Below are 12,447 nucleotides of genomic sequence, written 5' to 3' on the forward strand. Positions count from 1 at the left end.
TCCAGAGAGGAGCAAAAGATAACAGAAATTGGGAACATCTCCGCATTTCGGGAGGGCGAAATCGCAATTTTGGTGAAAATTAGCCGGTCGACTAATTAACTGTGTCGATTTTTATCGAATCAGTCCTGTTGCTAATGTTTGAACGCACTCAACCTAATACATTGGGGCTTTCGATCGACCCACAATGGATCTCTGACTAGACGATTTTTTACGACCCCATAAAACCGCCTCCCCTCGAGTCTATAATTCTTTATTATGTCGAAGAAGCATCCAGCATCATGGGATAGCGCCTCCAGTTTTGAAGAATTGAAAGCTGACATTGACGTTTTTATATCACCATTCCAGTCGTCAATCTATCGAGTGGATCGCGAACTCCGGCTAAATGAAAGAAGTGTGGCGTGTGTGGCGTGTTCGCGTCAGATGCGGTGGGGCAGCCCTCCGGCGAGGGATGTCGATTTCGTCGGTAGTAGTAAAATTGAGCGCTCACCCCTTTCCATCGTCACTCAATCGCGCCGTAATGTCATTTCTTGCGGTTTTGTCGAGGAACCAATCACATCGCGTCGCGCCGACGGTGGTGTGCGTGTGCAAGATGGTGAGAGCGTCCCTTTGGTCGGTGGTGGACGTGCGAACGGCGGCGTAACGTGCCAAGGCAGTGGTGCTGTTCGAACACAAATCGCGGCGGCAGATGATCGTCTTGGCGAGCACGAATCTCGACTGCAGGAGGCTCGAGGTCACAACCGCTTCCACCAGGAGTCTGCGAGCGGGGCGCAAATCGATAGGGCGCAGTACGCAAGCTCCACCGACTGTCACTGGCGCCCCGATCCCGCACACAATTTTTTTTTGCATCGCCCCGCAATCGGACATTAACGGCACACACCTCCGCGCTAATTAGCGATTTTCGGCGGCGGTGTCCCGTCCGGACGGGAACGGGGGTGGTCGCACGTTTCGGGACGTCGCCGCCAACTTCCCGGAGCTGTTTCAAGTGCTTTCAATTTGGCACAAGTTACACAAAAGTCGGCTTTGGGGGCGGGCGTCATGCACCGAGTTGGAATCCGAAATGTAAACCGGCGAGTGGAGTTAGAATACTTTTCGGAACTAGTTGGGTGCAGTTTTGGGGGATGCGAAATGTCAAGTGGTAGACCTGATGTTTTAATAGATCGAGTTCGAGTTCAGAAAGAAAATGGTTTGATTCGTCTTTTAGAGGGTGACAGTCTGGTGATTGAAATCTTCAGATGGATCTTTAGATGTAAAACTCGCCTTCGACAAGACAGCTTTGACGCCACACAAAATTTGCTTTCTCTTTCCATCACCCTTTGAAAATATTAAACAAGTAAAAAACTTCCAACAAATTAGATATTTCAAAAGTCAACTAACAAAGACACCGATAGTTTCTTCAAAAAATATTAGTTGGCGCATTCACCATTTTTGATGGTTGACTCATTTTACAGCCAACAACAAAAGTAGAGATTTACGTGCACTTTTCTTAAATTTATCATAAGTTAATCTACAAAACACCAGTTACTCTACCATCTTGGAAAATCATAAATTGGCAGTTTTTACGATCAAGACCAACGGTAGTAACGTGCAGGATTTACTTTTACGGAACCATAAAACATAGATTTTGGATTGTATCTGATTTTTAGTTTATAGTGCAGAGAGCAATATAATTTTTTATGAAAATTTTGAGAGTGACATCTCCAAAACACTGTTTTTACATTCTAATTCACTACAGGGTGTCTCAGCTAAGACTTTCGAGCCTATAAATAACTCAGTTATTTTCCAGCGGATTTTTGTGAAATTTAAAATGCAGATATTTTAGACGGTGAAGAATAAAATTCCATTAATGCAATCACCCAAGTCTTAAAAACGTACTTTTTACATGCCTTTTTAAAATGTCGAATCAATTACGATTTACATAAAAAATTTATCGTCAATAAAAAATGTTGTAGGGAAAAACTCGTCCTTGAAAGACGTCTGGTTTGCAAGAAAAAAGCAAAAAACTGTATTAAACGTGGTTGCAAATGCAAAAACGTAGACGCGTATGAAACAAACGCGCAATTTTGCAGAATTTTGGTCATCCCTTTTCGCAGAAGCGCAGGTGACATATTTGACGTTTATCTTTCTAACCTTACAAACACTTACAAAGTTAAAGACAACATTTGGACGTAATTTATTATACTGGATGCTTTAATTCTTCCATAAAGGACTAAAACACGATCGGCATACTTTAGCAAGGTAATTTAGTCCACGTACGCTTCCTGTGTCTTCAAATAAATTGACGACACTCTTAACCTTACATTTTGTAAAGCCTACATTTGGATAGTGTTCCACGAGAAAACGAACTGTGTCATTGAATTTCTTACGACACTCTCCATAGGCAAATTTTTTTTCTTTTTCAACAATATTGAAATTTCTGCCGCTGTAGTCTATTTTTAGAGTATTTTCAATACATTTTCACAATTTGACGTTTCTAATAAAGCGCGCCCAATTTTGACAGACTTTAAAGGGTGTACAAAATGTTGCTTGGCAATTAATCATCAATTGTTTCAAAAGGTAACTGCTCAAATACCTTCAAATTTTACATTAAATTTTTAACGACAAAATCTAATCTTTTCGTTGAATCAGACAAGTGATTTACCTAATTGTTTGTGTAGACCCCTATTTTTTAATGTTTAACAATCTAATAATAATTGCGCATAATTTTCGATAAAGGAAACGTGTTAAAATTACATTTTTTAACTTGAGGTAATTTTATTATTACTAATTGAACCTTCACGGTCTAAAATATCTGCATTTTAAATTTCATAAAAATCCGTTGGCAAATAACCGAGATATTAGGCTCGAAAGTCTTAGCTGAGACATCCTGTATATGATAGAGACATCGATAACTTTGCTATGGTTATTTCTAAGCGCAGCAAATTTTTATTTTTTTTAGCATGTGGAAATTTAGTGCACGCTTCACTTCTTGGCTGTTAACATCCTCGAGATTGTCCTGCCTTGGCCGGAAGGGGCCTCGGCGACAATTTTCCTCTCGGTACGTTAAAGAATGACTTGGCGCCCTTGATATACAATAGTAGTTTATTTAATGAGTTCGTGCGTAAATTGGGCCTTTTTTGGCACGAGTGGGCCATTTTAAAACGCGAGTGAAACGAACGTTTTAAAGGCTCACGAGTGCCAAAAAAGGCCCAATTTACACACGAACGAGTTGAATACAACGTTTTTTTGTTCGACGAGCCTCTTAAAGGCTTCAAATCGCTTAAAACCTTTAAAACTAGCTTGACATTTCGTTGATAAGTTGTGACATTTATCAAAATCCGTTCACACAGGAGAACATTCTCAAATTCTGACAGTGTCGAACAAAAAATAAATAACTATTGTTGCACTCACATCCTTTAAAATACCCTCGTACCTCGGTCGTATTTTAAACCCGTTCGTGCAATAAAAGATAACTTTTTACACATATCTTAAATAACTATTCTAGCTAATCAAAGAACAGTTCATACAGTTAATAAAATTATTTTTTTTTTAAATCTCATCCATCTAACCGGACACAAAAAACATGGAAACTTTTAATTTAAACATGTTCGATCGCATCCGTCACTTTCAAGATTCATCAATCGGAACTTTTAACGAAGAATAGCCGAGATAAAAATATATGGAAGCGGTTACAATTAAAGCGGTAAATCATAGATTTTAGATGGCATCCAACTATCTTTGACCAATAAAAACGACCCGACATTTATCATCTCAAGAAGTAAATAACCAAGAAGTATATCAGAGATTGTTAGTATTCCAGTTTTTCCATTTCTGTAATGGCAGCGATTTTCGGTAGAAATTTCGCTGTATTGCAGTTTTTATGGAAATCGGAAATTGTGAGGCAAAGTTATTCTAAATTGACTCGTGAAAAACTGCTGAATTTTACAGTGCATTTACTTTGTTTGTTAACGGCATTGTCTCGAGGAGATGTGGAAAATGTAACAAATTCTCGAATGAATTCTTTAGTACCGTCGTAATTAACTCAAATCCTTATTAGACTCACTTCAGGTACCCGAATATGGATTATGCTCGACTATTCCCCCCATATTTTAGTCTTAGAACTCTAATTAGGGACAGATTTCAAAATGAAACGGCGTTTTCACGCTTTTCACGTTGTTCACGTTTTAAATTATGATATTTTACCAAGGCTTACCAATTAAAGATTCGTGATCGTGACAGCACGCGAACACGATAAAAAAGTGAACAACGAGTTCGTTCTGCTGTCATTTTACAACAATACAAGATAATTTGTTAATATTTTGTGCTCAACGGCGAATTAATCGTCCGGTTTAATCCGCGACCGTGTTTCGCGTGTCACGCGCGAAACAGATGTTGTTTCTTTCGCGGGTCGGTTTAAAGTTCGCCCGCCCCGTTTCCGTCTCGAGCAGCGTAAATCAAGAGATAATCGAAGAAAGTCGATATAAAGTGGATGGTATTCGCGGCACGCTCTCCCATCGGGCGGAATTGATGGCGACGTGAGCCTTTGTTGGGTGGTCCGGCCGCGATACACTTTTTCCTCGGTCGGATTAGTAATTTGATGCGGATATTGCATTCGTGTGTTTAGTATCGATCCGCCGCCCCCGTCGTCCTGGGGGTACTTGGCTCTAACGGTCCGGAATGGGATTTGTTTTGCGGTCCGGATATTGACACGGATTTATAAAATCGGCCCCGGCCACGTGTCCACCTCCGCCGCCACCAAAATTAATTGTCCTATTTTTGGGCGGCGTCGCGCTCCGACCCTTCCAATTTCGTTCTCGCCGTCCCCGAGGATTCGACCGGGGTCGGGTTTTTCTTGCGAAATTATATTTCATCATATTGTCTTTTTGATAGCTCCCCCATTCTTTCCCGGACGGGCCATTCATCCTGTTTGTTCTCCTTGTTCCAGGTTAATTGCGATGACGTCTACATTATCTAGGCTGGAGGCTGCCCTGCCTTGTCGCTCCTCCCAGATCGGCCAACTTCATAATCTCTTCGGACACAAAGGGGAGCCCTTTCCTGATAGCGTCTACATTAGCGGGGGTCCGAGCGTCGGCAAGTCCGCAGTGGTGAAAACCGTGCTGGGGGAGTTGGGGGTTAGGCACGCCGTTATCAACCTGGTCGAATGCTACACCGCCAGGATTCTCTTCGAAGCGATCTTGAACAAGCTCTGCGGCCTCGAGGATGCCAAATGCGACAACATGATGGATTTCGTCGATAATTTGCAGAGGAATCGGACCGAAATCGCAGGATCGGTGCTAATTATCGACAAAGCCGAGAAGCTCCGGACTATGGATTTCAACTTGTTCCCCGGATTTCTCAAGCTGAGGGAGCTCACCGGAGGGATTCCCTTAAGCGTGGTCTTCCTCTCGCAAATCATCCTCCAGAAGTTCTTCGCCTCGAACAGCCTAGTCGAGCCGATTCAAATCGCCTTCCCCCAATACAACAAGGAGGAATTATTGGAGATACTCTCGCTCGACGTCGATTACGCACGTTCGCTGATAATGAACAACACAGATGGATCGTTCCGGTTTGATTTGGACTTTTATCGAAATTACTTGAACGTTTTCCTCTCGATTTTTTATCGCAACTGCAGAGACTTATCGGAACTTCGTTACATCGCCCGCGCGAACTTCCCCGACTACTGTCGGCCCATCATCAACAAAGAAAACACCGCGGAAGATTCGATGGCGCTGTGGCGGAAGATCGCCCCGAGCCTCAAGCAAGCCCTCCAGTGCCTCTACCTCAGAATCTCCACCAACCACGGACAACTCGCATTCACCAGAGACAATCTCGGCGAGAATCTCGAATTACCCTTCTACGCCAAATACCTGCTGATCGCCGCCTACTTGGCCAGCTACAACCCGGCCAAAGACGATAAAAGACTTTTCATGAAATATCACGGCAAGAAAAATAAAACGATGAGGGACGTCAAGAAGAAGAATAAAGTCGCCGAACAACTGAACACCCTCCTGGGACCCAAACCTTTCACTTTTGACAGACTGCTCGCCATTTTTTACTCGATAGTGGCCGACGACAAGGTCGGCTTCAACAACAACCTCCTCGTCCAGCTGTCAAGTCTGGTGGAGTTGCAGTTGCTGTCGAGTCTGTCCGACAGTTCGAGCTTGGACGGGGCCAAGTACAAGTGCAACGTCAACTTCGACTTCATCCAGAGGGTGTGCAAGATGGTGGGGTTCAACATCAGGAAGTACCTGAGCGATTTTAGTCACATGTAAACCAATAAAATTGCTTGTTCGAGTCTTCGGGTCCAATCTAATAAATGCTGGGTCATTTCTTTCGATTGCACTTTTACAACTGGCGCATTCCATAAAGCAGGAAGAGAAGCGACCCCCCCGAGTCGGTTTTTATCGACCTCCGAGGGGCGGATTGTTTGCGGTTTGATTTTCACCTGGATCTCAGATGCGTTTATTAAGCGACGTACGGAGTCTCGAGTCCGTGTTTATTTGGGCTCGTACCGAAATAGCATCTTCAACACGGGAAATTTCCTCAATTAACTCGTCCCCGAGCATAAACATCGCCTCCACTCCCGTCCCCGGAGACGCTCCGCTTCTTTCCGTTTGCGACAACTATCTTCCATCATCCGATGCGAAGTTAAATTGGCTGAATTATCTCCCGGACGAGCTCACTGCCAGCCGATCGCGTCAATATTGACACTGATAACACTAGTATCATCTATCTACTAGACCAGAAGCTCCAGCTCCGCAAGGGGTGCACGTTAGAGATGCTGAATCACAAAGAAATATAAAATAAGAGAAATATATCAATCAAGTGCGTACTCCAAGACCGGGGCAATAAATTTCAGGCTTTAGGTCGACAAAGTTGGATGTTATAACGTCTGCAGATGCTACGTCTCCTAAGATAAGAAATTGTAAAAGTGACAGATTATTTGCCTGCGCAATTGTTAATTCTAAATTTAATTTAAAGCGCGTCTTTAGTTACGCTGTGGAGTGAATTTATGATAGGCAGCCACAAAAAAATTATAGATGGTGCCCCGGAGCTGACATCTGACATCTTCTAGCCTAAAGCACTTACATAATTAGCATCTTCCCTTACCGCTATTGATTTCGCGTACTACGAGGATTAAAAACCACCCACCTCTAGAGGCTTCCTCATAGAGATGACATCCCCCTCCCTCTAATTTATTGGACCCACTGCAGAAGAAAAATCTTGAGACTCGCACATAATTGGACTAAATTAACGCTTTTTTAGCTTCGCCACCGCAATCCGCCTCCAATTTGCCTCCAAACTTTCATCACAATTCATCACTCGGCCACTTTTACGTTTCACATGATTAAAATCCACCGAAACGGACAAGGAGAATTCTCGAAAAATTACACTCGTCAGTTCTACACAAAAAATTACACGGCACCCGCAAAATGTGAACTCGACATTGATTTAACGACACCACCGCCGTAGAGGAAGGGAGGCTTTGTTTCGAAAAAATGCGATTTTTAAAACGGAATGACGCTCGCGAAAAATTCGGACATAATATGTCAATTCCAATTGTTTCGTGACTCGGCGAGTGCTGGATCATTGCCATTTAGAACACAAAACCTTAAGGCAGCAATTGTTTTTGATCGTGACGTCACAGTAAAGGTTTCATCGAAAAACGAACTAAACCTCCAGTATTTAATAAAAACCGTAAAAATTTTTGTTAGCAGTCTTTTTCTTAGTGTGGTTTAGTTCTTAGTTCTTAGTTAGTTTTGGTTAACACTCTTTTTTTTAGTAGAGCGATGTGTTTACGCTTTACAATTACTGCCTCGTGGAGTGAAATGCCATTATTGACGCGAAAATTATTATTTACAAGTGAGGTTAAGTTGGTGTATTTATTGTTTTTGCGTAATTTTTACTTTGTGAATCATTTAAATAACACCAAATCACAGCAAATGCTTCTTACATCTTAATTATATGTGTAGCAAATATTTTTTCGACTTACAATCACGAAAATGTTGATAAGGTATAAAAATACTGCCCAGGTTTCAACGTCTTTTGCGACGTTCGATGAACAGTAAATACCCTGGTATCAACTGAAATTATTATACCCACACTTGCCACCAAACTTTTGCTTATCTTACAATTTTCAATCTTCCATAAGAATGATTAAAACACCGTAGGTATTTGATACTTTCTGAAAATGTAAATAAATTTTGACGTTTGGCCTTTGGCCTTCCTCGTGACGTCACACGCTGTCTGGATTAACGCCTGGTCCCTGGTGTTCTAGAAATCTAGATGGCAATGGCTGGATTCCCGATTGCATGAGATACCTAATGATCTGTCAAATTTTATTGGCCGTAATGGCCGTCGCATTTGCAAAGTGTGTTAAAATTAATGTCGAATTAATGATTTAGAAGTAACTTCTCCGGTGAAATCGACATTTATATGACGGACGTGAAATTTGTAATCACTTCTGGATTTATTTATGCGACTGATCGAGTACTATAATTAACTTAAATGTCAATATTGTTTTCGGATGAGAGAAAGTCTTACTTGCTTCATTATTCTTGTCTTGAGAAGCAACCTAAATCTTTCTTCCTATAAAATTCATCGATGTTGAAGTTGAACTACCAAGTTTGTGGTAGATTAATTTCGGTAAATATGAAATTCAATTCAAGACTTCCCATGCAACTCAATGGTAACATAGATAAAAGCAACACAAAGGAAGATTTTGGAAAGAGTTTTTGTAACACAGGTGTCTGTTTAAGAGTCAGCGAAAGCAAATTTATTTGAAAAATTATGTAAGTACAATGACAGATCGTGTACTATGATTAGCGTACGTCAAGACGGTTGTAATCTGAAAATGACAAAAATGCTTTTTAACTGGTTTTGTCTTTCCTTTTTTGAGTATTCTACCAATGCCACACTTTTTCGTCGCCCTCAAATCTGTTTTTCGCTTTGTTTCGTTTCAAACACCTAATATTGTGGCCCCACGATAAGATTAATTCCCACCTGTTTGCCATCTTTTCCACTCGTTAAGTTAAATTTTAACGATTCGTGCTCTATTCCGAACAAACTAATTCTTTGCAATGCGACACTAAACAAGTTTGTTCCAATTCAATACTTCCCAACACCACTGAATCTGTAACGGAAAACAAAGAATGATTCCTGAAAGAAAAAGAGTTTGCAATAAAACTGTCTTCCGGCGTGTCAGCAGTGTCAACAAGAATAAAACGCTAAGACAGTATCAATCTGTTGAAACCTGAAACTATAATTCACAGTTTCATCTTGGAACATCTCCGTTCATGAAGAGTTGGACAATCATTTGGGAATACGAGCGGGGGCGTACCTAACGGGCCTTCAAATAAATTTATATTTAGAGCAACCTATGGAAATTCAATTGTTTGCAACATTTTTCCAGCGTAGAAAATGTCACAAGAAACGTCTGACATTTTAGCATTTTAACGAAATAAAATTAGGTTAGAAAATATTTTTAATTTTTATAGTGCATTCTCCCTACTCCCGCTCCGCGGAATATGACAATATGAAATTGGGAAAAAGCTTACTATGTAACCTGGGTAACTCCGGAGAATAATTGGTTACCTACAAAAATTACTTTACACTGTTAACAGAATTAGAATGTCGCCTACGCCTACTCTAAATATATATTTATTTGAAGGCCCGATTCATTTTCAGGCTAAGCCGATCGCTTTCATAATTCGCGACGTGGAGGTCGGGGCTGCGATTGCAGCCCCCATCCGGACAGGTGCAGAAATTTCACTTAGCTCCATGATGCGGCGGTTGTAAAGCTACCTTTTACGGTGCGGATTTAGTATTGGTTATCGCCGACCGGACGTTACGAGCCAGGTGTGGGGGCGAGCGTACAGCCCCCGGGGGATTCTCTTCGTTGTGCTACCACGAAGCAAAATCTGTGGAGGACAAATTGATATTTTAGCCAAAAAATACACATTTTCTCAAACTAGTACGTAATAACGACGTAGTGTAAGTAATAAAATTTTTAATAAAAAAAAAACCGAATATTATTTAGTCCCATTTCGACTAACATAATGAATAAAACCAAATAAATTTTTATAAAGCTTAACAAGAAATTAAAAACATCGCCTTAAAAAATCACAGCCCTTCTAATAAGCTGCTAATGCTGGGTTACTGCCGCTCGTAAATCAAATCTGACGGTATCGACGGAGGAATTATGTCATTAGGCCGCGGCCTCGGTGCAAGGATCGATGGGGCAAACATCACCCTCCAGCTGGCGGGACAACACCCCCGAATTGGGATTCGGACATGTGTATGCAACCCGCGGTGATGGAGCGACCGGTGGGTTGCTGAGTGGGACACATACCAAGATGGATGGGGCTGCGCTATTGTTGGCAACGAGCTTTGTGCCGTACAAAAACTTCAAATGAACTGATTCCGCATGGAGACTCAACTTTCAACCCCTAATCGTCCCTCCAAATTAATATTTAGCGGTTCCACACTTTTGTTTTTGGACACGAAATGGGCTTGAAGGGTACGACCCTCCACTCGCGGAACACCTGGATAAATTGCGTGTTTTACGCCCACTCGTCTGTCTTCATAATGTCAGCTGTACTCGTAGTTCTCCTTGTCGAATAGGCACTCGAGCTTATTTTTGAACAAGTTTCTCTGTTTTGCACAACAGTAGTTGATAACTTCACTTGTTCGATTTGCAAAAGTACACGGAGGCGGCGGAATAACTTGGAACAGTTCGTGATCGACCACTTTTACACTCTATTTGTCTGAATTTTGTGGAAATTTATGTTGTATCAATTTTACCAAGCTTTCATGGTGGATTGGGGGCAAATGGAGCAGTTTAAGTCGCTTTCGGATATGTAATTCGATGCAAATACCGAATAGGGGCTCAGTTTTCCACTGATTGATCGCTTGTATATCTGCGTTTTACTCCTGTTGACATTGTTGACCCGCAGGAAGGCAGTTCTATTACAAAATCTTTTAAGAACCCGGCCTTTGTGTCTCTTACTAATATTGACATTTAGAGTTAAAAGCTTTGGGATTAAATGGTCCAACTTAAAGTGAGACGACGCAAGAAATATAATTAATAACAAAAGGCGTACGGTGCCAAATTCGCAGCCCTAAGCTGAGCTACTAAAAGAGCTGCTCTGATGGCTGCGTAATTTTTTTAATCCCAAAAATACTAAAGGGGATACGCTTTAGATGTTGTTGGAAACATTTTTTTTCTCAAATTCGGTCCAAATGGGCCAGTGGCATTTAAAAAAACCACATTTGAATATGAATTGAAATTTCATTTAATGTCAAAACAATCTGACACTTCTGCAGTAATCGCAGTACACGATCAGTCACAAATAAATCCAACAGTGGCCTGGTCGCAAATTTTGTAAATATTAATTACGCCGAAAAAGCAACTTCCGAACAATTAACTTTTGCACAACTAATTAATTTAACAATTAATTATAATATATTGTGTAAATTCTACTCTCATTCGGCTAATAAATTGCTCATCTGACACAATCGCGAATCCAGCACTCTATGAATGTGACGTCACGAAACAATTGCAATTGACATAATTTGTCTGAATTTTTCACCCGGCGTCATTGCAATTTAAAAATTGTCTTTTTCTAAAATAAACTACCCCCGTGTTAAAGTTTCGTGTTTAAATCAACATCCAGTTCACATTCTTGAGTCGCGGTGCGAAGTTTTTTTGGAAAATTCGCGTAAACGTAATTGTTTGGTGAATGTTGGATTATGAAGAAGTTTTGGAGAGAAGCTTGCCCCGGATCGGGGTGTAAAAGGGTAAAAAACATTTCATTAGCTTGATGTAACTACACAGTGTGAAGTGTTAGGGTTTTCTGACTGGATTTTTCTTTTGCAGTAGGTTCACAAAATGACAGAGGGTGGAGGTCGTCATCAGAGTGGGAGCTCTAAAGGTCAGTAATTTTTTCGCACCAGTAATGTTCTCGAAGTGTGGGAGTAAAGGAAAGGCAGCCTGTGATAATTTTATTACAGATTTTTTATTCTCCCTAATACAGCGAGTTAATGTACTCGTATAACAAAATTAGATTGTACATGTCTGGATTGTGATTGAAAGAGGGTAGGGTCATTTATCTTACCCCTCCAACAACTCTGATGAGACGCCCCAGGATCACGTTGATTACCTGACAAGGACAAAAACGGCGATAGCGTCATAATCAATGTTACTAAAAATAATTAAAAATAAAAACACTAGAAGAGTAATTCGTACTCGGTAGGGACAAGAAATATTTGTAAATCGAGAGAATAAAATTTCACGTTCTAGTAAGCCAGAAAGGGGGTTGCACGTAATAATTTTTTGGGTGTAAATTTTGAACAAGTAACTGTAAGAATGTCTGCATTTTAGTGTAGTGTATTTTTCATTTGTCTTTCTTGCAAAGTTTTAATTCCCAGTCGCGTTCGTCGCTCGTTTTTAATAAAGAAAAATAAAACCGC

The 12,447-nt window shown here is 40.9% G+C and overlaps 2 protein-coding genes and 1 long non-coding RNA gene across 8 annotated transcripts in view; 2 read left to right on the plus strand and 1 right to left on the minus strand.

Annotated features, from left to right (window-relative positions):
- Orc5 (origin recognition complex subunit 5) overlaps positions 1 to 6,311 on the plus strand; it is a 57,482-nt gene extending 51,171 nt beyond the window's left edge. For all 3 annotated transcript variants that reach the window (XM_069043089.1, XM_069043090.1, XM_069043091.1), the window contains one exon: positions 4,922 to 6,311. In XM_069043089.1, the coding sequence (XP_068899190.1) occupies positions 4,932 to 6,248 (1,317 nt within the window). In that variant the 5' untranslated portion in view covers positions 4,922 to 4,931 and the 3' untranslated portion in view covers positions 6,249 to 6,311. The remainder of the gene's footprint in view (positions 1 to 4,921) is intronic.
- LOC138127187 (uncharacterized) overlaps positions 1 to 7,532 on the minus strand; it is a 33,990-nt gene extending 26,458 nt beyond the window's left edge. Inside the window, exon 1 of one of the 3 annotated variants that reach the window (XM_069043070.1) lies at positions 7,129 to 7,532. Coding sequence is in view for 1 of the 3 variants with exons in the window: in XM_069043069.1 (XP_068899170.1) it covers positions 488 to 497 (10 nt within the window). In the remaining 2 variants the exon portion in view is untranslated. Of the gene's footprint in view, positions 1 to 487; positions 754 to 7,086 lie in introns of those variants that run through there. The other 2 variants (XM_069043072.1, XM_069043069.1) reach the window with 2 other exon arrangements.
- Positions 7,533 to 11,389: 3,857 nt separating this feature from the next.
- LOC138127026 (uncharacterized) lies at positions 11,390 to 12,275 on the plus strand. Of its 2 annotated transcripts, none has more exons than XR_011158065.1 (3): positions 11,390 to 11,800; positions 11,855 to 11,909; positions 11,989 to 12,275. It is a non-coding gene; the product is annotated as an uncharacterized lncRNA (long non-coding RNA). The 2 variants fall into 2 exon arrangements; XR_011158064.1 differs by having other exon boundaries at positions 11,393 to 11,775.
- Positions 12,276 to 12,447: the final 172 nt, after the last annotated feature.

Source organism: Tenebrio molitor, chromosome 3, assembly GCF_963966145.1.
Source record: "Tenebrio molitor chromosome 3, icTenMoli1.1, whole genome shotgun sequence".
Taxonomy (NCBI): domain Eukaryota; kingdom Metazoa; phylum Arthropoda; class Insecta; order Coleoptera; family Tenebrionidae; genus Tenebrio; species Tenebrio molitor.